General features: G+C 46.9%; 1 protein-coding gene across 1 annotated transcript; it reads left to right on the top strand.

Moving 5' to 3' along the window:
* The first annotated feature begins 310 nt into the window (after positions 1-310).
* Positions 311-26,303, top strand: dtnbb (dystrobrevin, beta b). Its single transcript, XM_047018205.1, has 21 exons — positions 311-388; positions 2,572-2,622; positions 3,117-3,184; positions 3,928-4,008; positions 4,264-4,477; positions 5,613-5,698; positions 6,195-6,349; positions 6,992-7,097; positions 7,234-7,400; positions 8,226-8,350; positions 15,817-15,891; positions 20,155-20,245; positions 20,672-20,757; positions 20,995-21,108; positions 22,157-22,253; positions 22,686-22,706; positions 24,289-24,448; positions 24,686-24,775; positions 24,875-24,928; positions 25,170-25,192; positions 25,692-26,303. Exons 3-20 carry the CDS (start codon positions 3,118-3,120, stop codon positions 25,178-25,180), a joined length of 1,800 nt encoding a protein of 599 aa, XP_046874161.1. The 5' UTR covers positions 311-388; positions 2,572-2,622; position 3,117; the 3' UTR covers positions 25,181-25,192; positions 25,692-26,303.
* Positions 26,304-27,631: the final 1,328 nt, after the last annotated feature.

A 27,631-nucleotide genomic window follows, 5' to 3' on the forward strand; every position in this document is an offset into this window, starting at 1 on the left:
AGCCTACTCGACATTATAACGCGGGGGGGAGGGGGGGGGGGGTAGTTTCCAAGGCCTGTGTGTACGCGCACGCAGACGGCCGTCGTGCTTGCCTGCGCTTTGCTGTCCTCTGCTGTTGGGACGTTGATGATGCTGAGGAGAGCGGCGCACTGGTGAATTTTTATGAGCCGCCACCGCAGTTCGTAAGATATGTGATGATGGATCATATAAATCGTATTTCATTGCTCGGACGGCAATAACGACAGGGGACAGCGCGCGAATTTATCAAAGGTGAGAATGCAGTGATGAGTCACGGAGGAAATACCCTCCTTATTCACCCTGGACCACTTATCTTCTTCATCTGATGCCAATGATGAAGCTGTAACGCAACCTGCGTGATTTTCTTGTGGTAAGGCTAATTGCTATAAATCCGCACGTTTAAAGACAACAAACCTTAAAACGGCCACCAAAAACACTTCAAAATTGCGATTTCAAAGGTTTTAACTAACGGTAAGATATTTCACATCAAAATGTATTGGCATCACGACACATCATTTATCTTGCGGAAATAAGGTAAATAGGGAGTTAAAACAACAATATGGCCGCGTTTGGTGTACGGTTAAATAGTGAGAGTGAAAAGTATTGTAGTGAAGAAACAATTGTAAACCGACCATGGGTCAGTGACATGGTTAAGTGGACGATGTGTAACCATCCTTGTCTACCGCAGTAGCCGAGTCCTAATGTTGAGACTCGCGTCAAATGATGTTGTCATTACCTCGAGAAGGTGCGGTTAATATGCACCTTGCAACATTGTGGGCCTAGTAAAATTACAAACCACGGTTACACACGTCATCTCATAGCTTTGATTTAGAAATTCATGATTTGATACTATGATTATCATGATGTCATAGGAGTACCCGAGGAATACCCACGCGCTAAAGGAGGCAGTGTAGGCTAAATCACACTCGATAAAGTGTGGCGTTCTTCCTGTTTTTGATGGATGCAATCGATATTTTCAGTTGATATGAATTTCGAGATTAATTCAATAGGATGACTTAGCTGGTGGAAACTATGTGTTGGATGATGATCACGTTGACATCATCCCAGCTGTGCCTCGGCTTCATGACAGAACTGTTTTATTTGCAGATTATTGAAGCAAAATCCTATTGGTTATTGGTGTGAGGGGAGTATCTTATGCATACGACATTTATTGGGATCACTTCAATATATAAAATATGAATTAATGTTGAACTAGCTTGTGTATGGTTAGATACTCTGTTCACAACTATGTTGTCATCATATGATACAAATATTTCAAAATATTTAGTTTCCCCGTTCTGGGCATTGTAAATGTTGTTTTGTGTTTCCTCATAGGGGACTTACTTAATAACATGAACGTTATAATTAGAACTGAACAATGTAGGTCTGCTTATCAGTCCTGAATAGAGCCTCGGACAAGCAAAGGCTCCATGAATAAAGAAGACACTGCAATCTCGCTACATCTATGAAAGGGGGGGGTCATGTCACCAGAGTTCCTCAGGGTAACAACCTCGGCTACACTGCACACGCTCAGTTAGTCAGCTGATGCATAGCCTTCATTCCACTCTTCTTTATCCCATAGCCAAAGTGGGCTGCGCAGACTGACAAACAGGCAGACAGACAGACAGACAGGCAGGCAGGCAGGCAGGCAGGCAGGCAGGCAGGCAGGCAGGCAGGCAGGCAGGCAGGCAGGCAGGCAGGCAGGCAGGCAGGCAGGCAGGCAGGCAGGCAGGCAGGCAGGCAGGCAGGCAGGCAGGCAGGCAGGCAGGCAGGCAGGCAGGCAGGCAGGCAGGCAGGCAGGCAGGCAGGCAGGCAGGCAGGCAGGCAGGCAGGCAGGCAGGCAGGCAGGCAGGCAGGCAGGCAGGCAGGCAGGCAGGCAGGCAGGCAGGCAGGCAGGCAGGCAGGCAGGCAGGCAGGCAGGCAGGCAGGCAGGCAGGCAGGCAGGCAGGCAGGCAGGCAGGCAGGCAGGCAGGCAGGCAGGCAGGCAGGCAGGCAGGCAGGCAGGCAGGCATAAAGACACACAGGCAGAGAGACAGGCAGGCACAAAGGAAGATAAACAGATAGACAATCAAGCAGGGAGACAGACAGGCAGGCATACTGATAGACAATTAGCCAGCCAGCCCGACAGACAGACAGACACCTAGCAAGCAGACAGTCATATGAGCAGACACTGACAGGCAGGCAAGCAGGCCTATCTGTACCACACAGGTTTGACCACTCATTAGATGGCTCTAATACGCTCTGTGGCATCATTACTGAGCTTCCTGGTGCGGTGAGCCCACTGGACCCTTTCAGGGCCGGAAGTCATGTGGAATTATCCTGCTCACAGAGCACAGGAAGTGTTACCCTTCAGAACGCACCTTCTCTCCTAAAAGAATGCAATAAAAAGACACATTTTAACTAGGCTGGATAAAACCCTTAAAGAGAAAGTGTTAATGACTTATTTAAAAAACAGACTTTATTAAGGCGCAAAGGACTCCAGCTTATCTTTAAATTGTTATGGAGACGTAGGGCATTAGGGAGAAACTGTCTAAATGTGTGTTCTCTCTACAGGGCAAGGCTACCTCGCATGGTTCACTAGATTTGAAGTTCATCCAGCGGCAGGTAATTATCGTCTTCTATAGACGTATAACGTCTAAGACTAATTTTTACATTTGTCATTTTATTAAAAAGCACATGCTTTTATCCAACACAACATACAAAGAGTGCATATAGAAAGTACAGAAGAAAAGCAAGGATCAGACGTGCATCATTTGAACAGTATTTTGATGGTGGGGAGAGGAACAATGTATATTTAATAGCCTTTGGAATTGATTTTAAGTCAAGGAGACATATGTAACGTGAACAGATTGCAAGACTAGTCTTTTTCTGTTCATTTTCCTAAACTCTCACCTATTGTGTGACAAGCTTCCAGACAAGTGCATAATCAATTATATGAATATTTGATGATTGATCCTATGCATGAAATCTTCACATTTAGTCAGCACTTCCTGTGACGATGCTGTCGTTCCAGTAGTGTTAGTGTTCTTCCAGTAATGTGGTCGTTATGACACAGTCAGTCAGACAGGAAGTCACGCTGGTGATTTCCTGTGCTTCAGGATGATCGAGGAGGGCAGCAAACGAGGCAAGGCCATGGTGGAGAAGAGACAGCTCTTCATGGAGATGCGTGAGTGGAGCTGACTGAGATGAACTACCCAGACTCCTCTCTGCCTCAGCCATGGCTCTCTCTACCCTGACTCCTCTCTGCCTCAGCCATGGCTCTCTCTACCCTGACTTCTCTCTGTCTCAGCCATGGCTCTCTCTACCCTGACTCCTCTCTGCCTCAGCTATGGCTCTCTACCCTGACTTCTCTCTGCCTCAGCCATGCCTCTATCCACCCTGAATCCTCTCTGCCTCAGCAATGCTTCTCTCTCTACCTAGAGGTCCACGCTGCCCTTCTCTACCCTGACTCCTCTCTGCCTCTCTCTACCCTGACTCCTCTCTGCGTCTCTCTACCCTGAATCCTCTCTGCCTCAGCCATGCCTCTCTCTACCCAGAGGTCCACGCTGCCTCTCTCTACCCTGGCTCCTCTCTGCCTCTCTCTACCCTGACTCCTCTCTGCCTCTCTCTACCCTGACTCCTCTCTGCCTCTCTCTACCCTGACTCCTCTCTGTCCACACGTCTCTGTAGCTCTTGATTTGGGCAGTGACAATGAAAACGACGTCTCCCTTCCGTATACATTTTCTTTATTTTACACAAAATCCAAACATACACTACACAGTTACAGTATATGATCTCACAAGTACGCTTGTTTTTGTTGTGTTACTACAGAATGTAGTCTCGTCTTTGAGGGTATTCTTCATTTACGACCAAGCGTCTTCTATTTGCTATCCTCACAGGGGACTAATCTAGTCTTTTGATTTTGATCAGGGGCACAAAACTTTGATGTGATCAGACTGTCAACCTATAGGACTGCTTGTAAACTCCGATTTGTGCAGAAGAGGTGCAACCGTGAGTACGCCTGAATTTTTTATTCCCCCTGACAGGAAATCTCTTTCAATTTACCATTGGGTACTGTTAGTTGCTGGATTATTTGTGCAATTGATTGAATGATTGATCAATCGGTTACTCCATGGTTTGACTGACTGATCGGTTGATTGGTTCATTGATTGGTTGGTTGATTTGTGGTGTGTTGTTGGTTGGTGTGTTATTGGTTGGGTGGTTGTGTATTTGGTGGTTAGTTGACCGACTATCATTTCCCATCAGTTCACCTTGTGGACGTGTGGAACATGATCGAAGCCTTCCGAGACAATGGGCTGAACACACTGGATCACACCGCAGAGATCAACGTCTCCCGCTTGGAGACTATCCTGTCGTCCATCTACTACCAGCTGAACAAGCGCCTGCCCACCACACACCAGATCAACGTGGAGCAGTCCATAGGCCTGCTGCTCAACTTCATGGTGGCTACCTACGACAGGTACATTCCACCAGTCCTGTCACGGAAATCTGGACTTTGATGCCGATACCAAGTATCCCATTGCACGATGCTGAAAACGATAGTTATGATTTCGTTTTTTAAAAGGGGTAACTTGACAGACTCATTTTTGTTTTCAGTTGGAACCTTTTTTGTGGCGATTGCTAATCGATGCCTCTCATCTGCTTTGGCCCCTTGGCTCACACCCACAGCACAGGCTTGACGTCACACACAGCCCCTCTTGTCTTAAAGACACAGACGCGCCTTTATTGCTACTGGTCTACAGTCAGTTTCGATGCATAAAAGTACCGTTTTCTTTCCTAAAAATGCCAGTATGGTACCGCTGCAAAATAAATCCTTGGTATGGTACAAGTACCTGTTTACCACGAAACACTAGCTTTTACTTTCTTGGCATCGCCACAACAAAAAAGGGCATTCGTCTGGAACCTCTCATTTCATTTTTGACTTGCAATGGAAGTTATTATTATTATTATAACACTATTGGATATAATGACATAGATAAAACCAGTCAGAGCAATGAAAAGTCATCTTGGTTGTTTATGAAAATGCCTCAACTTTGCTAATCTGTACAGTCATCGTGATTGGCCTAACACCTACCATGTGGGACAGAAACCTGTTTGAATGGGAGGTTAGCCAGACCCATCTGCCTGAGAAAATAAAACGTGAGCTGGCAGACTGGTCTGGTTCCAGGCTAAGCGTTTCTATAGGGTGACACATTTCCAGTCAACAGAGCGTACTTAAGTCTAACCTAACCATTCTAATGGGGTTTAGTACATCTATGATCATTTCATTTAAGGAATTTGTCAAAATAGATCAGGAGAAAATGTGTCACTTAATCAGGATACATCCATTTAACACCAGCACAGACAGGATGGAGATAAGGAGGCCAAAGCAGAGTGACTGAATAGATTCCGATTGTTTGTTGTCTTCTTTTTGATGTGTCAGTTATACTTATTTAAACAGGAGAGGGTAGGAGGACCAGAACGTAGTTGTGAAAATAGTTATTCCCCTTAACCTGGTCACGCAACAGTTAGTCAGAGAATCTATACTATCATTCATATCCATACCATCATCCAGAGAACTCCTTCATATGAACTGTGTTTCACTTGTTTGACAGTGAAGGCCATGGGAAACTGACTGTGTTCTCTATGAAGTCCATGTTGGCTACCATGTGTGGAGGGAAAATAGTAGACAAGCTACGCTGTAAGTATACTTTCTTTGGGGGGCATTTCAGATGTGTATTATGTGTACTACAAGCACCCCTGTTCAGAAGTACCTGGAGGACCTTTAGGATCTTATATTTCAGGTCTTGACTAAAGCATTATCTTTTATACATTATTTAGTGGTCTGTTTGCAGTTGCTTAAACTATCCACAACAGGGTGCTGTTGAGGTGTCCTTGTCAATAAATACACTTACATTCACCTGAAACTACAGTCACCTGTGTTGAGCTGTTTGTCACAAGGTTTGTCCCTGCAAAATATTGACATAAATGGAGTTAATATTGTCCATCTGTTATTAACTGTAGTTTATGTACTCTTTTAAACAATGTGAGATTATAAACCATCACCACTAGTCTCCTGTTCATTTAGCGGAAGATTTGATCCAAAGCGAGTGGGAGGGAGATTCAAACCAGGGACCCCTTGACCTGTTGTGAACTGGTCCACGAGTGGATTGTAACCGTCAGCCTTTGTATCTCAGATGTGTTCTCCCAGATCTCCGACTCCAGTGGGGTGATGGTGTTCGCAAAGTTCGACCAGTTCCTGCGGGAGGTTCTGAAGCTTCCCACGGCCGTGTTCGAGGGGCCGTCGTTCGGCTACACCGAGCACTCCGTACGCACATGCTTCCCCCAACAGGTAACACAACCCCTGGGTGTGTGTTTGTGTGTGTGTGTGTGCATACGTTGACTGAAAGTGGAGCTGAAATTCATGTATTTTTGTAGACTTTTAGATTACATCCCCGGTCATTATGTAAACCTATTTAACGAAAGACACCGAAAAATGCATTCCTTTGTATTTTTTCTACGTTTTTTTCCTTCCTGTAAAACTAAATATGATAGGTGCTTAGGTAAGCTTGTACTAACTCATTTCAACCAATAATATCATGACATCAACCACTCTTCAACTTTTAGCGGCATAGATATAAGATATAAATTACCAAATTCCTACCAGCGTTATGTACTATCTATCTATGTATCCTGTTTCACTTGAAGTACATCACAATATGGAATTTAGATACTAACACAATTCATTTTGGAATTTCATCATGAATTTAATTGATCTAATTCAGTCAATGAACAGATGTACACTTTCGGTTCAGATTGCACTTTGTTTACAGTGAAGGAGAGAGGGAGGTCTTCACAGAGGCCTGTAGACATGGCTTGACTGTGTCAGGGTCAAGGCATAGTTTCTTTGTTTCCAGATTATTCCGACAAAGCTTCTGGCAGATGGCGTCCGTATCTCGTCTCACTAAGTCCATGTGTGTGTGTTTGTCTCTAGAAGAAGATCCTACTGAACACGTTTTTGGATGTGTTAATGGCCGACCCCCCCCCACAGTGCCTAGTGTGGCTACCTCTCATGCACCGACTGGCTAATGTTGAAAATGGTACGACGATACCCCATACTTCTGTTCAGGGCATGCTCATGATAGCTTTACTAATATAATAACTACATATTTTTTCATTTCTTTCTTTGTTTGTTCAATTCTATTTTCCTGTTGCTTTTTTCTTTCTTTCATCAAGTCTTCCATCCAGTGGAATGTTCCTACTGCCGGAGTGAGAGCATGATGGGTTTCCGGTACCGCTGCCAACAGTGCCATGGTTACCAACTCTGCCAGAGCTGCTTCTGGCGTGGCCATGCCAATGGTCCCCATAGCAACCAGCACCAGATGAAGGAGCACTCTTCCTGGGTATGTTTAGCAGCACGCTCCACACACAGCACTCACACCAATACCGCTACACACTGTGTGTGTGTGTGTGTGTGTGTGTGTGTGTGTGTGTGTGTGTGTGTGTGTGTGTGTGTGTGTGTGTGTGTGTGTGTGTGTGTGAGAGAGAGTGTGTGGGTGTGTGTGAGAGAGAGAGAGAAAAAGTGTGTGAGAAAAAGGTGTGTGTGAGAGAGAGAGAGAGAGAGAGAGAGAGAGAGTGAGATAGAGAGGGGTGTGATTGTGTCTATGTACCGGCATGCTAGTTGACAACCAGTGTGAAGTCTTCTTGGAATTGTGAGACTTTCTCTGGAACAGATTTCATGGGGTTTTATTCATTTACTCAGCAGATAAAATAGTATTGATTGAATTGTCAGCGGTTTTCACTGCAGTGTCATTATCCCACTGCTCAATCAGTGTGTCTCAAATTGAAGCAAGGGACCAAACTGCTCTGGTCGCTCACCCAATCCCTCACCCACACAGCGCTCCACAGATAAGCATGATTATGTGGGGGCATCATGACGGCAATAAAATGGCAGAGTGTACAGTACATAAACCGGAAAACAGTCTGGACAAATAAGTAAATTAAAAGATATGTGCTTGGCAATATTTTGAGTCGTATTTTACTCATCATCTTCATCCCCATACTGTGCAATATAAATTGAGATTCATGCATTGTAAGGCCAGACTCAAAAAAGGAATTACCTCTGGATAATGACAGTTGGTCAATTCGTTCCATAATCTCGTGACCAAAACACTGGAGAGGAATGGTGTGAGGTGACGGTGGCCATTTTGTCTGGGTGTCTCTTGTAGAAGTCCCCAGCTAAGAAGCTGAGCCACGCCATCAGCAAGTCCCTGGGGTGTGTCCCCATCGGCGAGCCCCCCCACCCCGTGTTCCCTGAGCAGGCGGAGAGACCCCAGGACCAGCCCCACACCATGTACGTACCACACACCTCAAACACCATGTACGTACCACACACCTCAAACACCATGTACGTACCACACACCTCAAACACCATGTACGTACCACACACCTCAAACACCATGTACGTACCACACACCTCAAACACCATGTACGTACCACACACCTCAAACACCATGTACGTACCACACACCTCAAACACCATGTACGTACCACACACCTCAAACACCATGTACGTACCACACACCTCAAACACCATGTACGTACCACACACCTCAAACACCATGTACGTACCACACACCTCAAACACCATGTACGTACCACACACCTCAAACACCATGTACGTACCACACACCTCAAACACCATGTACGTACCACACACCTCAAACACCATGTACGTACCACACACCTCAAACACCATGTACATACCACACACCTCACCTCGCTCACTATGTACATACCTCACACACATATGATGTATTTCTATGCATTTTACATTCATTTTTCGATTTCCAACTGAAACTATGGTATTTCAGTTTGTATAAATCAATAAAGGAAAGCTTCTGAGCAACATCTCAGATGTGTCCACGGACATTAAGCGTCCACTTGGCTGAGAAACAACTACACAGGAAATCCCCCTTGCCTAGCTGCGGTGAGACAACATGCATGTCCATCTATGTGCTTCTGTGAATATGTTGATGTAAGTGATACTGAGTTAGATCAGACGGACCAACATTCTCATCGTAGCCATACAGTAGGCCAACCAACAGCAGCGCCTATCAAATACATCCACTAGAGGAGAAACTAGCCAGCTAACACCTAGACCGGAAGCTAATAAAAAAAAAAAAATCTAATTTCATAAATGTATTTAACATGGGAGCTTTTTAACTAGGTGTATGTCTATAAACAGAGATAAAAAAAAGCTATAGCACAATTCACATTAATAAGCAAACAACCAGTACATGCACACACACACCACACGTGCAGTGGAGACTAAAACCCTCTAGTCTTCAGCAAACTGCTCGGACCGCGTCCCCCATAAACCTCTCTTCTGAAACCACACACTGTATCATCTGATGAGGTATGGATGAAATGTGTGAGGTTTCCTGTTTCCCCGTCTAGTAAATGCTACTCTAAACTGCTTCTGCGAAGCAGTGATGAAGCCTCATGGGAAAAACATTTTACTCCATGCTGAAGTGAAGCTGTGAATTTTGCATTGAGATTAATGGAAAATGTAGGTTATTGCAAACACAATGTCCGCAGCTATGCTTTGTCAGCTTGTCGAAAGGTCTAGCAGACTAGATTAGTCAGTGTGTGTAAAATGTCATATGTAGCGTAAAATGGCCTTATATGCATAGATTAATAATGATTTAAACAACATATTCTAAATCTGGCATTGTTTCCATATGAATCTTATGCCATCCCCCTCCAGTATCTTCAATAATCTGTAAACCGTGTCTGCGCTGGACGTTGATTGGCTGTGACACGCTCGGCTTCATGTGCACAGGCCAGAATTTCAAGCGAGCTCTCTTGAGACTCTGGGCTCTTGTTTAGGCTGAGGTTCATGGCGCGCGGGTAGACAGCTTTCAGCCCAGGACACCTTGTGAGCTCATCGGGTTTTACTTTCAGACATCTCTTGAGGGTTCAAATGGGTAAAGTTCTAGTTTCACGCTCTCTATGGCATTTAGACCATGGCTGGGTAGTGTGTAGCCAGAAGCTTTCATACGATTTGCTAGCTGGTGGTACTAGATCAGTCACCAAATACGTTCCCCGGGTGCCAGACAGCATAAAGGAGACTCAGAGACGGTACATGCTAGTTCGATATTGGTTGTATTGTTTTTCTCCCGATCAGTGACGACAGACCACAGTAGGCACCCTTGCCACAGTCGGCGTTCAGAAAGCAAAGAAAAAAAACAAATTTACGTCAAAGCAAAATCCTTTCTCCAAACAAAAGAAACAACAGCCAATCTTTAAGCCTCCTGTAACACAAGTATTCCGCTTCCTTGCGTGCTCCGCGGTCCCTCTTCACCTCTCTCTCCCGTTCGCCTAATCGGGGCCTTTTTACAGAAAACACAATCAAGGTTTCTTCAGTACACCTGGTTGCTTAATTGGGTAGTTTCGGTGTCCTTGGGCCTACCTCCCAGGAGAGGGTGCCCACGGACCCAGTATGCCACCCGAACCCTCACACTTTGTTATGGCTGGCTGTCTTGGAGGCTAATGTTAGCCCCTTGTTTTTAAAATGTGTCTCTGTTGTGATGTCTGTGATGCAAGATTGACTATAATACCACTTCCTGTCATCTCCATCTGCTCTTTACTTGAGCCGTAGTTATTTAGTGTTTTGCCTTAGAAGCTCAGATGTTTGATTTGAATGCTTAATCAGACGAACATAAATGCAGCAAATGACTCTTGTAGAAATAATCAGCGTTCTGATTCTGGTTTTCTATCTTTTGTAATATAACTCGTTTTATCACAGCAGGGAGGATAATGATGGTGATGATTTTGTTTTCCTCAGGTTTGCTAGGATGGCAGAATTTAAATTAAAACTCTCACAGCAATGCCAAATTCTGTCAAGCATGTGATGCAGGGAGGACCAACTACATAGAGTAAACTACAGTTTAATTTAGTGTTGTCTGAAATCTGATCTGAAATTAAACGCTTAATGTGATCCACAAGAACCTTGGGACAGTCGATAAGGAAATTCCTCAGCAGATATCATTTCCCGTACATTGGCAAACACTGCCTGAATATCAAACTAGCATCAGTATTGCACAGACAGTTCCCAATCAGAGTCTGTTCGTCAGTTTTTGGAGTCCTCCGTGCCCTGCCGCCCAGCACTGGCTGAATCGTGACCCAGGATGGATGTCCTTCAGCGGGGTGTCGCTGGTCTGTCTGACGGCGGTAGCCCGTTCCTGGAGCTGGCTGAGTGGGCTTGGCAGAATCAGGGGAAACATCAAGGTTAATCACACTCCTAAGCCATGGAGACAGCCAAGACTCCTAGCCCACTGAGAGTCCCTCTGGCTCTCTCTCTCTCTCTCTCTCTCTCTCTCTCTCTCTCTCCCTCTCTCTCCGTCTCTCTCTCCCCTCTCTCTCTCTCTCTCTCTCTCTCTCTCTCCGTCTCTCTCTCTCTTCTCCGGAGCGCATGGCATCTCTGATGGAGCTCTTAAAATGTTTATCTGTGTCTGAAAGCAGTAAAGTACTCCAGATCTTCTCGACCAGTCCGTTCTATTCCAGGAGATTTGTATACGGAATCTCAGTTGTGGTTCTCTGAGGCATGGTCTGTCTCTCTGTTGTTGCTGATTTGGGTTGCTGTCCTCACTGTGAGTGACAGACAACACACCCTATAGAGGAATGACTCAAGCTCTCTATACTGAGCCTGGGTATTATAGTAGAACCTTTACATTCACAGCATGCATCACCCCCAAACTTTATAAACTACAATATCATTGTATCTGTTTTACACCTTGGCACCTTCTCCAGGTCCAGTAAGATTTCATTTGTGGCATATATGAAATGCGTACCGTAAAACAAAAGTGTGCTGTATTTCGTTTTTCTGGATGATCCACGATCCGTCAGGTTTCCTGGCAGGCAAGGAGGGAGAACGGGGGCGACCATCACAAGGAAGTCAGGAGGCTTCATGGGTTGATGTTTTTTATTTGATTCATGTCTGGGCACCCAGTGATCAAATGCAGTCATGCAAATAGTGCTGTCGGAAATAGAATGAGGAGAAGCTGGGTAGTGGATAAGATATCATCAGACTCCTCCAGGGAGTTGTCAGAAAGAGAGAGATGCAGACAGACAGACAGACAGACAGACAGACAGACAGACAGACAGACAGACAGACAGACAGACAGACAGACAGACAGACAGACAGACAGACAGACAGACAGACAGACAGACAGACAGACATGAAGAAGCTGGCAGACAAACAGACAGACAGACAGACAGACAGACATACAGACAGACAGACAGACAGACAGACAGACAGACAGACAGACAGGAAGATGCTGACAGACAGAAAGATGTCAGGCAGACAGGGAGATATAACAGACAGAGAAAGATTCAGACAGACAGAAACACAGAAATATGTCAGACAGACAGACAGACAGACAGACAGACAGGGAGATGTAGCAGACAGATATGCAGACAGGCAGACAGATAGACAGACAGGAAGATGCTGACAGACAGGAAGATGGCAGAGAGACAGGGAGATGACAGACAGAGACATTAGTAGTAGTTCTATTTCTTCCCCAAAGTTGTGACATTTATCAACTGGTGCTGAGGCCCACCAGGCCTCAGACAGTGTTAGTTATGAGACATGACACATGTGGAGACCCAGAGAGAAGGGGATGGGGTCTGGGCACGCTGCCGACAAAACAGGAAAATAAACAGTTGTGTCTTTCCATAACACCCTCAACCCTTCCGCTTTTGACTGTGCTTAACGTGCCAGAGATGAGGGCTATTTTTGGTATGGTTTCTAAACAGCCTTGGTGATTGTTTGTAAGAGGATAGTGAGTGAAATGTACAGTATGTTACATAATCCACTGTGGATGAGTGTGCTGGAGTGAAATTATGGAAATGGGATTCTGAAGAGGCTGCGTGCTTCTGTCTCATGGGACACTTGAGGGAAATACAGAAAACATGGATGTGGAGGAATATAAAGGTGAGATATTTCATTCAAAAGGTATTGGCCCGTACACATAGCTTGTGTGTGCGTGCATGTGTGTGCTTGTGTGTGCGTGCATGTTTGTATATGCTAGAGAGGGAGATGGGGGGGTGGGAGGGGAGAAAGTGGAATGAGCGAAGAGGGGAACAGGGGTGTGTGGAGCAGGCGGAAAAAAGGGAGAGAGAGAGAGAGTCTCTGTCGTCATCCAGTCATGTGACTGGAGCGTTCCCTAGGAGACGGCAGCAGTGTAGTACATTGAGATGCTCTGAGGCGGACCGGAGCGCAGAAGGCATCTGGCCGGAGCAGTGCGTGGATGTATCTGGCTGTCCACTCTGGTGCTTTCCACCCTGCAGGAGGTGAGTGAGATCTGCCCCCTCTCCCTCTCTCTCTGCCTGGGCCCTATCCTCTGGCTCCAGGACAGCTGAGGGGATGCAGAGCATGCAGGACATGGGATGGATAGGCGTTGATGTTTTTGTATTGGTTTGTTTATGTGACAGTATGAAACAGACTGTCGGATTGATTTGTAGATTTGTTTCCGTTTTGAACGTGTAATAATGTCTTCATGAGACATCCAGCTGTGCATTTTCAGGTGTGGGTAGACTGGAGAGATGATATGCTGATCTCAATGTTTCTTCTTTATTAGTTGGGAAATACTAATAATGTTGGAATGGTAATGAAAAACATGAGAAACAAACCCTGGTTTAGTCCACCAGAGAGAGAGAGAGAGAGAGAGAGAGAGAGAGAGAGAGAGAGAGAGAGAGAGAGAGAGAGAGAGAGAGAGAGAGAGAGAGAGAGAGAGAGAGAGAGAGAGAGAGAGAGAGAGAGAGAGAGAGAGAGAGAGAGAGAGAGAGAGAGAGAGAGAGAGAGAGAGAGAGAGAGAGAGAGAGAGAGAGAGAGAGAGAGAGAGAGAGAGAGAGAGAGAGAGGGAGGGAGAGAGAGAGGGGGGGGGGGAGGGATAGAGAGAGAGAGAGAGAGAGAGAGAGAGAGAGAGAGAGAGGGGGGAGGGAGGGAGGGAGGGAGAGAGAGGGAGGGAGGGAGGGAGAGAAAGAGAGAGAGAGAGAAAGAAAGAGAGAGAGAGGGAGGGGGGGGGGAGAGAGTGAGAGAGAGAGAGAGACACTGTGGGACTGTTAGAGGATGTCTAGTCGGAGTCTGTTTGTCAGTTCTAATACATTCTGGTTTGAAGTTGGACAACCTGAGCTGTGCACAGCCCGACACACAGATCAACTAATGAGATGTGTGCTTCTTCCCAGATACAGACAGACAGAGGCAGGGATAGACAGAGAGGCAGACAGACAGAGGCAGGGATAAAAGCAGAGGCTGGGACACAGACAGATGAGGAGTCACAGACAGAACAAGAGGCAAAGCTACAAACTCACAAAGGCAGAGGCCGAGACAAGACTGAAATAGACAAATAAACAGAGACAGAGATACAGACAGAGGCAGAATATAGGTAGCAGAAACAGAGTTACAGACAGACAGGTAAACACATAGATTGAGACAGAGGTAGAATGGAGGTTCAACAGTGTCAGAGGCAGACACTGAAAGAGACATAACAGACAGAGGTAGGGACACTGACAGATGCAGAGCAGACAGAGGCAGGGACACTGACAGATGCAGAGCCAGAGGCAGAGCCAGAGGCAGAGCCAGACACAGAACAGACAGAGGCAGGGACATTGCCAGAAGCAGAGTAGAGGCAGAGACAGAGACAGAACAGACAGAGGCAAGGACACTGACAGATGCAGAACAGAGGCAGGGACACTGACAGATGCAGAACAGAAAGAGGCAGAGGCAGAGGCAGGGACACTGACAGATGCAGAACAGAGGCAGAGGCAGAGCAGACAGAGGCAGAGGCAGAGGCAAGGACACTGACAGAGGCAGAACAGAGGCAGAGACAGGGACACTGACAGATGCAGAACAGAGGCAGAGCCTGCAGCAGTGGAAGCTTTGATGCTGAAGCCAGATGAAGCCAAGATCTCTGTTTACTTTCCTAAACCATCTGCAAAGTCACCTTTAGCAGGTCCTCTGCCTCTTCATCTTTAATTACATTTCTGGTCTGCTTTTTGTTCCTCTTGCTCATTTTAATCAGCTTTGAGCTAATAGCATTAAAAAACGCCAACGCCACAAATGGACTTGTGCCTGCCTCCCTGGCGACATTGCAGTCTCCCACGGAGCGTGCAGACGTGTTGTGTGACCACATCAGGAGGACTCCCCTCGGCTCAGCCCTCAGGGTTTCTGATTCATGAAAATACAATGTCCCTGTTCCTTGGTGGCATGACTGTACATTGCTGCATAGGACCGTGACAGGTCTGTGTAGGACTGTGACAGGATTGTGTAGGGCTGTGTAGGACTGTGTAGGACTCTGCAGGACTGTGTAGGGCTGTGTAGGACTGTGCCAGGATTGTGTAAGTCTGTGTAGGACTGTGTAGGACTGTGACAGGATTGTGTAGGGCTGTGTAGGACTGTGTAGGACTCTGTAGGACTGTGTAGGGCTGTGTAGGACTGTGCCAGGATTGTGTAAGTCTGTGTAGGGCTGTGTAGGACTCTGTAGGACTGTGTAGGGCTGTGTAGGACTGTGCCAGGATTGTGTAAGTCTGTGTAGGGCTGTGTAGGTCTATGACAGGATTGTGTAGAACCATGTAGAACCGTATAAGGCTGTGTAGGACTGTGTAGGGCTGTGTAGGACTGTGACATGGTTGTGTAGCACTCTTTAGGACCGTGTAGGCCTGTGTGTAGGACTGTGTAGGGCTGAGTAGGGGTATGACAGGTCAATACATGGTTATGGAGTTTAGTATTAAAGACCTCTAATCTTGTGTTTTTAGTCAGCCGAAGCCAGTGGCCAACAACATGAACGACACTATGCTCATGTCCTCTGGGGCACCTACTCCTACCAAAAGGTAAGTTCCCTTAAGCATAGCTGTCAATCACCAACTGAGTCTCTACAGAATGGTACTTACATTAAACAGTTATTAAACTCTACGGTCATAGCTCTAATGCTAACCAGTTACAGAGCACTAACAGTTACTGTTTTTTAAGTAGCACACCACTGCAGTGTAAAGTCATCTACTTTATGTATTGAAATTCAACAAGCTTACAAATGCCATTAAATAAAACGACCAAAGCAATTATATTCCGATCTCTACTCCATTGTGATCTGCGACTCATCGTTTTTGCATTAGAGCACGCCCCAGTGAGTGTGCCAGGGAGGGAAAAATACGTTGTGTTGTCTAACGTTGAGGGCTCTTCTGACTAATGGACAGTGATTTTTACGTTGAGCCATATAAACAGATCACTACGAACTCCCCCCAGTCAGTTAAAGGCCATGTTCATTTGAATCCTCTCTGTGGTCATGAAGCAGATCATAGGGACATTATAGTTCCGGATTGTTTCAAAATCATTTACAATGCAATCTTCCACGCTAAATCACCCATCCGTTCACTGAATAGCATCCAGTTGACGGTGGCACTGCGTCAGCTCAGTATTGACCACGCCAGTGAGCTGGCACTGCTCTCCAGTGGATCACTTGTGCTCTCGGTGATCTCTGCAGAGGTGTGGTATAAAGTGGTGTGTGTCATGTGTGTGTGTCTGTGTGTGTGTGTGTGTGTGGCTGTGGTATCAAGTGGTGTGTGTCCTGTGTGTATGTGTGTGTGTGGCTGTGTTATAAAGTGGTGTGTGTCATGTGTGTGTGTGTGTGTGTGTGGCTGTGTTATAAAGTGGTGTGTGTCCTGTGTGTGTGTGTGGCTGTGTTATAAAGTGGTGTGTGTAATGTGTGTGTGTGGCTGTGTTATAAAGTGGTGTGTGTAATGTGTGTGTGTGGCTGTGTTATAAAGTGGTGTGTGTAATGTGTGTGTGTGGCTGTATGTCATATAGAGTTGAGATGGTATCCCAGGGCAGCAGATAGGCAGGCATCCGATGCCCCAGTCCTATACATGGAAGCAGTGCATGATGGGAGCCAGGCTAAATGAACATGATTCCTCGTAGAGCTTTGCAACATAAACTCCCGTGGCTGTCGTCACTGTGTGGTGACAGGATCGAGCAGAGCGGTCGCGTGTCATAGGAGAGATCGTGTTGTCCATGTTGACCACCAACATAATATCAACACAACTCTCATGTCGATATGGCACCTTGCAGGCAAACACCCTGTGCTCCTCCATGTTGTGTGGGCGTAGTAGTAAGGATCTTGTTGGGCAAAGCCAGATGCCAACAACATGTCAACACAACGCCCGCCCACCCCCATCCTCCAGCCCTGGGGGGCAGTAAACAGTGACCAGTGTTGTGTCTTCAGACCAGGGGGAGGGTCAGAGGGAGACACAGCAGTGCGTCTTGCTAGGAGATACCCCCCCCTCTTGACCGCCCAGTCTAAGAACCCTCATAACCTTTATGTTGACATTAGACTCTGTGACTCATCGCTGTTCTGGCGCTGTCATGTCATGCTCTGCTGATGACTCTGCTCCACCCCTGGGGAACGCCAGCAGCAACAAGTCCATGTTCCCATCCATTTTTAGGCCAGAAATCAAACATGAACTACTCACGCCATGTCGGTTTGATACGGTTCACAGTGTTGGAGTGGAAGTCGGTAGAAAAGGGCTAAGGCAAGCAGGGTGGAGGAGGGGTTTACTCTGGGGTTAATGCAGAGCAAAAAGTCACTTTCTATCATAGCGACCATGTGAGCTGACTTGCTGTCACATTAGGTTTGTAAATATGGATCTGTGTAATAACTCTTTTTCTGTTCTGCCTCTGTGTGGCTGTGACTGGCCTGGGAGGTGACAATGATGAATAATAGAAATCTCCAGGCTCCTCTCTTCTCCTCTCTCTTCTCTCTCCTCTTCTCTTATCCTCTCTCCTCCTCTCTCCTCCTCTCTTCTCCTCTCTCCTCCTCTCTCCTCCTCTCTTCTCCTCTCTCCTCCTCTCTCCTCTTCTCTTCTCCTCTCTTCTCCTCTCTTCTCCTCTCTCCTCCTCTCTCCTCCTCTCTCCTCCACTATTCTCCAGGCTCTCCTCTTCTCCTCTCTTCTCCTCTCTTCTCCTCTCTTCTCCTCTCTCCTCCTCTCTTCTCCTCTCTTCTCCTCTCTCCTCTTCTCTTCTCCTCTCTCCTCCCCTCTTCTCCTGTTTTTTCCTCTCTTCTCCTCTCTTCTCCTCTCTCCTCCTCTCTCCTCCTCTCTCCTCTCTCCTCCACTATTTTCCAGGCTCTTCTCCAGGCTCTCCTCTTCTCCAGGGTCCTCTCTTCTCCTGGATTAGCCCTGTGGCTTCCAGCATGACGCCACACTTCTGTCGACACTCCAGAGGACCACCGTTCACATTACCTCCCACCGGGCCGTACCTGGTCATAGACAGTAGAAACATCAGGACTTTTCATTTTCCTGAAGCATCCTCTTCCAGAACGTGTGACGCAAACTCAACCCAACACACGACGCCTGTCCGCTACTCACTGCACGACACATTTGATTGGCTAAATCCAGAGGTGGTTGTCCCGACTCCTCCGTCTAGTGTATAGTGTACGCTGACATGTCCCCTCGCTGTCTGCAACCATCGCTCAGCTTCGCCCCAAGGACAAGGTGTCACCTCACTATTTATGAGCTGTTAGTCAGGCAGAAGCACAGCGGCAAAAAAGAAAAAAAAGCCTTTGCTGCCGAGCTTGTTCGTTTTTAATTTGGAGTTAACAGAGTATCGACCAAACGTCAGTGGATATGAAATCTGTAGGTCGACTTCTAGGTGTGGAACTAGTTGTTTGTACGGAGGGGAGTCAATAGCCCTGTCATTACTGAGTAGAGGACAATAACTTACCCTCTGCTCCCCTATTCCTACCTCAAATACTGTGTTGAATGTCCCATTGATCGCCTTGTAACATCCTAAATGTTGCAGTCGGACTGATGAACACGCTATCTCTCTGTGTTTGCGTATTGCGGCTGGCACTCGTTCATCAGGCTGTCTGGGCCAATCAAAGGGGAGCGCTGTGATGGAATTACACCCTGGTTTTGACCCGGCCCAGGAGGGTGCTGGGATACGGGCCCCACTGGAGATTGATTGGAGCCGGGAAAGCCTCTGACAATGCGAAGACGCGTAGTGGTCTAGAGATGAACGTCCCTCTGGAGAGATGGGATCTATAGGGCTCATCCTTCTTAGCCTGGCAGTGGAGGGGGGCTCTGATGTCAGATGATGAATAACTTTAGTCCCAGGCCTGAGTAGGCCGGAGACTCCCGCTGTGGTATCTGGACGGATGGTACCTGCTCCGGGCTGATGGATGCACGGGGTTTGCAGCCATATTAACTGGATTATTAACTCCTCTCTCAGTCAGAGAGAGAGTGCTGTACTGAGAGAGCAGAGGGCAGAGCATCATCTGGGCTCTCCTTCACTCACCCTGCAGAACACTCTCTGAGGGGGCACGACATATGTCCAATCAGCTGTTAATCCATATGCTACACCCGACAGTGGGACAATCAAAGTCACAGACGGATTTGACCTTGGCAGTTAATGCTAAACAGGTCAAACGAGGGTTTGATCCAGCCTGCCGCATGAGGGCCCTTGGGAGTTTGTATTTGTTATTTTGTGTGAGGTCAGCCAACCGCACACAGCCATTTACGCTGACGTCATCAGTAGATAATGCTCTGTAACTTAGCACCACAGACACACACGTTGATGCCAGCTCTGACAGGAAGCCCAGACAGAACGACAGCCAGAATGTGCAGTAAAACAAGATTGAAGTTGTTTTTCTGTGTCATTGTTATTCAACTAGGGGTGACAAGAAGGCTACTGTAACTCCACTTACTGTATATAAGTCTTTCAACGGCATTAAAGGGTGTTTGAAATGTTTCAATTTTCTTTCTGTCTTTCTTTTTTCCTTTCTTCCTCCTTGTTTCCAAACCCCAACCTGCTTCTCTCCCTATCTCCTTTATCTCTCTCTTCATCTCCCTGCCTCCCTCTCGCTCTCCTTTCCTCCCTTCCTCTCTCCCTCTCCCTACATCCTTCCCTCACCCTCTCTCCCTCTCCCTTTCTCCCTCTCCTTCCCTTACCCTCTCTCCCCTTCTCCCTCCCTCACCCTCCCTCCCTTTTCTTTTCTCCCTTCCTCTCTCTTTCCATCCCCTCCCTCCTTCTCTCCCTCCCTCCCTCCCTCCCTCCTTCTCTCCTTCTCTCCCTCCCTCCCTCCCTCCCTCCCTCCGGGGCAGTGTGTTGGAGAGCCCCAGCAGGTTGGATGAGGAGCATCGCCTCATCGCTCGCTACGCTGCGCGCCTTGCAGCCGAAGCAGGCAACTCCACAGTGAGTGACTCTACAGTGAGTGACTCCACAGTGAGTGAATCCACAGTGAGTGATTCCACAGTGAGTGACTCCACAGTGAATGACTCCAAAGTGAGTGACTCCACAGTGAGTGACTCCCCAGTGAGTGACTCCCCAGTGAGTGACTCCACAGTGAATGACTCCCCAGTGAGTGACTCCACCACTGTGACCTGTGCCTCACATCGAGCGATCTGACAAGAAAGCGTTGTGTAACAGGACGATGGCTGAACATGCAGCTGCAGTAACCTAGCTCGTTGTTCAAAGTGAAGGACAAACGAAATTGCGGCCAGGGCCCCCGTTGTTTAAGCCTGGCCATTAAAAAGTCTCCCTACGCCCCAGTCATTTTGCACTAAATCATGTTTGATGTCTTCAATTTGTCTGTTCACCCCTGATTGCTTTGTCTTTCAGCAATGCCCTCCAACAGACCTGAGTTTCAACTTCGATGCCAACAAGCAGCAGAGACAGCTGATAGCTGAGCTGGAAAACAAAAACAGGTGAAGCCATGTTTGAATATTGCAGTCTTGGTTTAAAACAGGAGATGGGTCACTGGTAGAACTTTGATTGCACATCAAGAGGTTTCAGGTTCAAATCTCCCTGTACATCACTTTGGATAAAGTTTTGGCTAAATAAATACAGGACATGATATTAGAAGCAGTCTGAAAGTGAAAGTGAGATGGCTGAATGGATTCCCATTCTAAGTGGATGTTTGCTTTGAATCGTTGGTCCCTCAGGGAGATCCTCCAGGAGATCCAGAGGCTGCGGCTGGAGCACGAGCAGGCCTCCCAGCCCACGCCTGAGAAGGCCCAGCACAACCCCACCCTGCTGGCAGAGCTGCGCCTCCTCAGGTCCTCACACACGCACACACACACACTTTCTCACACACACACACACACACACACACTCTCTCACACACACACACACACTCACTTTCTCTCACACACACAGACACACACACACACACACACACTTTCTCACACACACACACACACTCTCTCACACACACACTCACACACACACACACACACTCTCTCTCACACACACTCACACACACATACATAACACGCATACATACACATACAGATACACATACACTATACTCATCGACACACATATACACGCACACATACATAACAAACACACACACACACCTTCACAACACACAAACAGACATGCATGACAAACACTGATATAATCACACACACACAGACACATAACAAACCCTCAAAGACACATCACACACAGACAAACACACTTACATTACTGTAACACACGTACACACACAAAACGCATATGCAGTCACACCCACAGCAGCCATGCGTGGCTACAGCTTTAAGACTCGGGCACTGTTCCTCATGCTCCGAAAGTGGCCAATGACTTGAGTTTTTTGTATTGTCATTGAAAATGGACTCTGAACTCGAGTGAAGTTATCCAGGACAAGATATCAGGACACAAACCTGTTGAAGCAACACTGTGACCGACACCCCCCAGAGTCCACCCTGAACAGGACTATCAGCCCGTACATTCATATCGAAGAGGTAATCCCCATCTGGTGGGCAGCATGCAGAATGTGTTTGCTAGCCAGCAGTGCAGCCCCTCACAGAAACGTGACCATCCTGACAGCCTCAGGCAGCAGATGCTTGTGAGGGTTGAATATTTCGTCAGGCAGGAGGCGAGCAGATGGACTTGAGAGGCTCTCAGCAGCTCTGGGTGCTCTCAAGTGGACGGACAGTACATGCTCTTGACCACCAGGGGGTGGTGACGAGACCAGGCCCTGGTCGCGGCTAGTCGGGAACTGTAAACGAGGAACAGCCTCAGAGCAGCGCTCTGACACCAGCTTGACGTGTTTGCGTGTGTGTGCGTACGCCTGCGCGCGCGTGTGTGTGTGTGTAACAGACACAGGAAGGATGAACTGGAGAGGCGCATGTCAGCGCTGCAGGAGAGCAGGAGGGAGCTGATGGTGCAGCTGGAAGGACTGATGAGGCTGCTGAAGGTAGGAGAGGTGATTGTTTCTCTCGCACACCTCACACTTTATCACTCCCACCTCCGGCTAGGACTGAGGGCACCGTGTTCACACTGTCGACTGTTGATACAGTTCCACACCCTTACTACCACTGGCTACGACTAAGGTCGCCGTGTTTACGCTGTCTACTGTTCATAAAGTTTTGCATTGCCGCTTGAATACTGAGGTTGCACTGTTGACTGAGTTATGTTCACTTCTGTCACAAGTCTAATTTATGCAAGATCAGATTTAGTTGTGTGTATGCAGTCTCTTCCGCAGCATCGATATTCTACAGTACAGCTCTGTACCTAAATAGACACCTTGTCCTGCCTCTCTCCTCTGTGTGGCTGTTGTGTTCACCCCCTTCTCTCCCTCTTCCTGTCTCTCACTGCTTCCTGTTTCCTGCTTCCTGTTTTCTGCCAGGACGAGGAGCAGAAGCAGGCAGTAAGTGGCTCCTTATGACATTACCCAGGCTCCTCCCACCCTGTACCTCTGACTGATGTTTGGACTGATCTGATAACGTTATGAAGGATGGAGCCTCCTCAATACTGCACAGCTGTAGCCTGCTTTACTGGCTTTTGCTCCCTGGTTTTCAGTGAGATAACACAGACTGTAGACTTTAGACTGAGGTCAAACCCTTCACTCAGGTAGGTCTGAAGAAGTAAGAGGGAGAGCGAGAGAAGGTGAATGTGAGAGAAAAATGTGAGAGTAAGAAACTGAGGGTAAAGGTAAAAAGTAAATACGACCTCACGTTATGTCATTCTGCCGCCGAAACTTTCAGCCGTCCAAAAAAAGTTTGGATCGGGTTTGGTTTTCTGTGTTTTTCGAATTCATAGATCCATAGAGTTTTTTTGACAAATCAGAGCCACCCAATTTTTTGGCTGACGATGACGACAAAACGCATACGAAAATTTCGCACTCAGTGTGCAAGGACCTTTAGAGTGAAAGAAACAGAGATGGAGAGAGAAACGGAAGAAAGGAAGAGAGAACGCATTACGCACTATGCACACTATGCACTACGCACATGCCACCTTTTGCCCACTCACGCTGCTCATTCAAATTCTTATATGTATTTATATGTTATTTTAGTTCGTAGACTATTGGACTTTTTTCCTTAATTTAAGATCCGTATATGTTTATTGTCTGCACCTTCTTGCCACAGTAAATTCCGTGTTAGTGTAACATACATGGCGAATAAACCGAATTCTGATTCTGAGAGAGAAACCGAGAGTTAAAGTGAGAAAAAACACACAAGGACAGAGAGAGTTTTGTTTTTCTGCTCCAAGTGACAGAGACCTGCCTCCTTTCATCCAAGCTAACAGCCCTGTTCCTAATGTGACTGCAGTCTGGCTGGCCATCTGCTGCCTGGCTTCTTGCCACGGTCCTGGCCCGGGCCCCGCACCAATCCCAGGCCTAGGACACAGTGCCCCTTTCACTAGCACCCTAGCCTTGCCCAGGCATGGCCTCTCCAACACACACATGGTTCTCGTTAGCGTCCAGAAGGTGAGGCTGCTCTGTAGACACCGTGCATGGACACGGGCCCGGCAGTTTCCAGGATCCTCCCATCTTGAGCCTACTCGCCCATCTGGGTCGTCGTTTGCCGTGGATGGTGATTGGGTGGATATGCACTTGTGTGTTTATTCGGGTTTTTAATAAGGCTGAAGCTGATGGCAAAGTCTAAAGCTAGGTCGTCAAGCTTGTCTTTCCTCTTAGGCAGCGATGATGATTGTGGCTAATGCTAATCTATTCTATCATCAAAGTCGAAAGGTAAGGTCTCAGGCCACTGTGAGGCTTCAAGTTAAGTGTTCAAGCTAGGTTTCTAAGCTGGGTCTTCAAGCTAAGTGTTCAAGCTAAGTTTCTAAGCTGGGTCTTCAAGCTAAGTGTTCAAGCTAGGTTTCTAAGCTGGGTCTTCAAGCTAAGTGTTCAAGATAGGTTTCTAAGCTAGGTCTTCAAGCTACATACTGTCTTCAAGCTTGGACTTCACCCTCACCTCTCATCTGACCCGCTAGTGATGGTTGTGTTGCAGGCCCAGACAGGGGGTTCGCCCCACTCCTCCCCCAGCCACGGTGCAGGCTGCTCTATGCCCATGCCCATACGCTCCACCTCAGCAGGCTCCACCCCGACCCACACCCCCCAAGACTGCCTCGCAGGGGTGGGGGGCGACGTGCTGGAGGCCTTCGCTCAGGGTGAGTTTGTGTCGTCCCCCTTTCTTCTCCTTCCTCCCTACATTATCTCAGCATTGCTGCAGCCTCATTCACGACTGACCGTTTTGTGTTTGTTTTTTAAAGTCGAATGTGTTGGAATCACTCCTTCGTCCAAACCACTGCCAAGAAATTGCTAGTTGTAGTCAATGACTATGAATAATTGATAAATGTATTTCCCTCCAGGGATGAAAGTTAGATTATCTTCTTTCTTTGCATCAGGTGTCCCCAGAAATCTACGGAATGATCTTTTGGTGGCCGCAGACTCTATCACAAACACCATGTCGTCCCTGGTGAAAGAGCTCCACTCAGGTTAGTTGAAAGTCACGAGGTCTGTTTATCTGCCCCCGGGCGTATTGTTCCACAGGGAGAGAGAACATCATGGCTGAACCCTCTGGTCTGTATTTGTAGTAGATGATGCTGCCGAGGAAGAGGAAAGCCACATGCGCAACGGTGGAGGCAGGGGTGAGTCTGGGACCAGCAGCACCCTGGCTTCACCACTCACATACCTCCTGTTAGAGATTGCAACCACTCGCTTCACTCACTACTGTCACTGTGCACACATAGTTTACATCTTGAATGTATTTTGGGTATCAATACAATTGATTTGAATTGATTGTAGAATGAAGACATAGATTATGTGGTGCTTTAGTAAAATGACATTTGAATGTCGCTGAAAATTGCTCTCTTTGTTTTCTTCCTGCAGACGCAGAATAAACAGAGTATAAAGTATGTTTCCTCTCAATGTTTAATGACACAATATCTATAATGTATGATGTCCCACATTTGCTACACAAAAAAAGGGACTTGTTATGAAACCATGGTATGAAATCATGTTCAAGTGACTGACGTCATAGCAGTAAAACATTTGCAACCTAAAACAAATATGACTAGACTGGCTGTAATAACCCCCAGCCTGTGTGGCTGTAGTAACCCCCAGCCTGTGTGTAATAACCCCCAGCCTGTGTGTAATAACCCCCAGCCTGTGTGTAATAACCCCCAGCCTGTGTGTAATAACACCCAGCCTGTGTGTAATAACACCCAGCCTGTGTGTAATAACACCCAGCCTGTGTGTAATAACCCCCAGCCTGTGTGTAATAACCCCCAGCCTGTGTGTAATAACCCCCAGCCTGTGTGTAATAACACCCAGCCTGTGTGTAATAACACCCAGCCTGTGTGTAATAACACCCAGCCTGTGTGTAATAACACCCAGCCTGTGTGCTTGCAGGCGCAGTAAGCAGACCGTCAGAGAGGAGTGGATGTGGCTGGAAATGCTTCAGTGACAACAACCCCCAAGGCATTAGCACATAGAGTAATGCATGCTGTTACTTAACAGGATTTCACTATGTGAACTCCAAATGTTTTCATTACACCTTGCAAGAAAAAAAGAGCAAGAAGTGTCTGTTAGCTCTGTTTGTCCTGTATAAAACTGCTGTAATTACCCAATGATTTCCCTCACGACTGCAAAGGAATGACTTACTGTGCTTTCTCCCCTGCTGTCCCATTCAAGCAGATCATTCTGTATATACTGTACTGTACACATGACCTTGGGAACTCCAACCTGAAAACAAAGCTTATGTCCATGACACTGTTGCCCGTCATGGCTCGTGTATGATTTGCGCTTAAAATATTTGGGGTTTTGTTTGGAGTTGTGCTTGGTTTCCTTAGGGTTTTGCATGACGTTGCACTCCTGTCAGGGGGATGGTAGCACATTCTGCCAGCTCTGTTTGGGTGACGATGATGATGACTGCTGGGATTTCGAACTATCACGCCTCAGAAATCCCCCTGAGGCACATGCTGCTGTGTTCTCAGACAGCCAAATGAGGGCTGTTAGGTAGACCCCTGGGGCTGCTATCAATCCGGGTGGAATAGATCTCAGCTATGGATTCGAGTTATCAACCAGGACCGTCTAAATGCTCGGTATGGACATTTCAATCTCTCTTCCCAGCAGTTTAAAAGTATCGTTTGAACAAAAGGTGATCGGTGAGTGGGCGGGGGGGAAAGCAGGATATTTAAGTGAACACTGTTAAAGTAATTACATCTGTATCTATAGGTGAGGATGTGGAAGAAAACACACGTCGGTGCACGAGTAAAAGATGCTACGATAGCTTTATATAGTTAAAACACAAACTGGAAACACAAATATTGATGTGAAACGAAACGACGGGCGCTCAGGGACTGTGGAAACAGGTTAAGTGTAGTAGCAGTGGCTTTTAACTCATAGATCTAATCAACTCCAGACATGCCTGGGGTTGGTGGGTGTCAAGGGTCAGTCTGGGCCATAAATGATATAGAGGGAGAGAGAACAGCGAGGGGTTAAAAGCCCTGTTTGCATTGGAGCGGAGAGGGTTTTGTCTGAAGTGCTTATTTGGTCCGAGCATGTTGTTAATGTAGCTAGGTGTCTGCCTGGGATAGGTAAAGCTTTGTGGTTACTGGGAGCTACTTTAGTGGACAGGACAGAGATACTTGAATCAGATCAGGTCCAATGTTTGCTTGTTTTTCCTCATTTGTCTTCTGGTGTGGGGGGCCCGTTTTATCATTAAGGGTGGTCATAGGTCTCTGAAAAACAAGCTCTGAAATCAACTTCTAGATACCATTGTAAAGTTTATTAATGATGATGCTATAAGAGTCAGAATGCAAATCTGTTCGGTTCATGCAATTGAAATAAAAAGGTGAAGTCGGTCAAATGACTGTATATGGTACAAGCCATTGGTTAAGCAATGAACTGTTAGGACTTTGTACAGAATTTCTGAGAGGACGCTAGAGATTTTACATTGAGATTTGTACAGTCAGTCTATTCTATAAGCTACATTTAAGGTCTTAACAACCTGTTACACTGTGTCAGGAAACAGCTGAACATAAGAGAGCCTCCTGTGTCAATGTTGTTCTAAATGTAATGCTTTCGTTTTGGTCCGTCACACGTTTTCATCAGAAGTATTATCCTAACTTGTTAGTGTAGCTTCATCATTGGTGATATTTTGTCTCAAACACTCATTCAAGTGTGCACTGTCAGTTGCCTAGCTGTAGAACCGGTGCCGTTCTATGGTTCCAATCCTATTCATTTAGGGTTCCACACTCTTCCATGTGAATGAAATCCCAAAAACAACTGCAAATGCTGAGATTGAAGTTTTGAGAAGCGAGTTCCTGTATTTTCATTCGCTTTGGTCA

This window comes from Hypomesus transpacificus, chromosome 3, assembly GCF_021917145.1.
Source record: "Hypomesus transpacificus isolate Combined female chromosome 3, fHypTra1, whole genome shotgun sequence".
Classification (NCBI taxonomy): Eukaryota; Metazoa; Chordata; class Actinopteri; order Osmeriformes; family Osmeridae; genus Hypomesus; species Hypomesus transpacificus.

Bases quoted from the DNA above. Each gene is read 5' to 3' on its own strand.
- dtnbb (XM_047018205.1), top strand. From the start codon at position 3,118: ATGATCGAGGAGGGCAGCAAACGAGGCAAGGCCATGGTGGAGAAGAGA. The intron at 15,892-20,154 runs GTAAGTTCCCTT...CCTCCGGGGCAG, and splicing joins GCACCTACTCCTACCAAAAG to TGTGTTGGAGAGCCCCAGCA. The intron at 24,449-24,685 runs GTGAGTTTGTGT...TCTTTGCATCAG, and splicing joins GCTGGAGGCCTTCGCTCAGG to GTGTCCCCAGAAATCTACGG.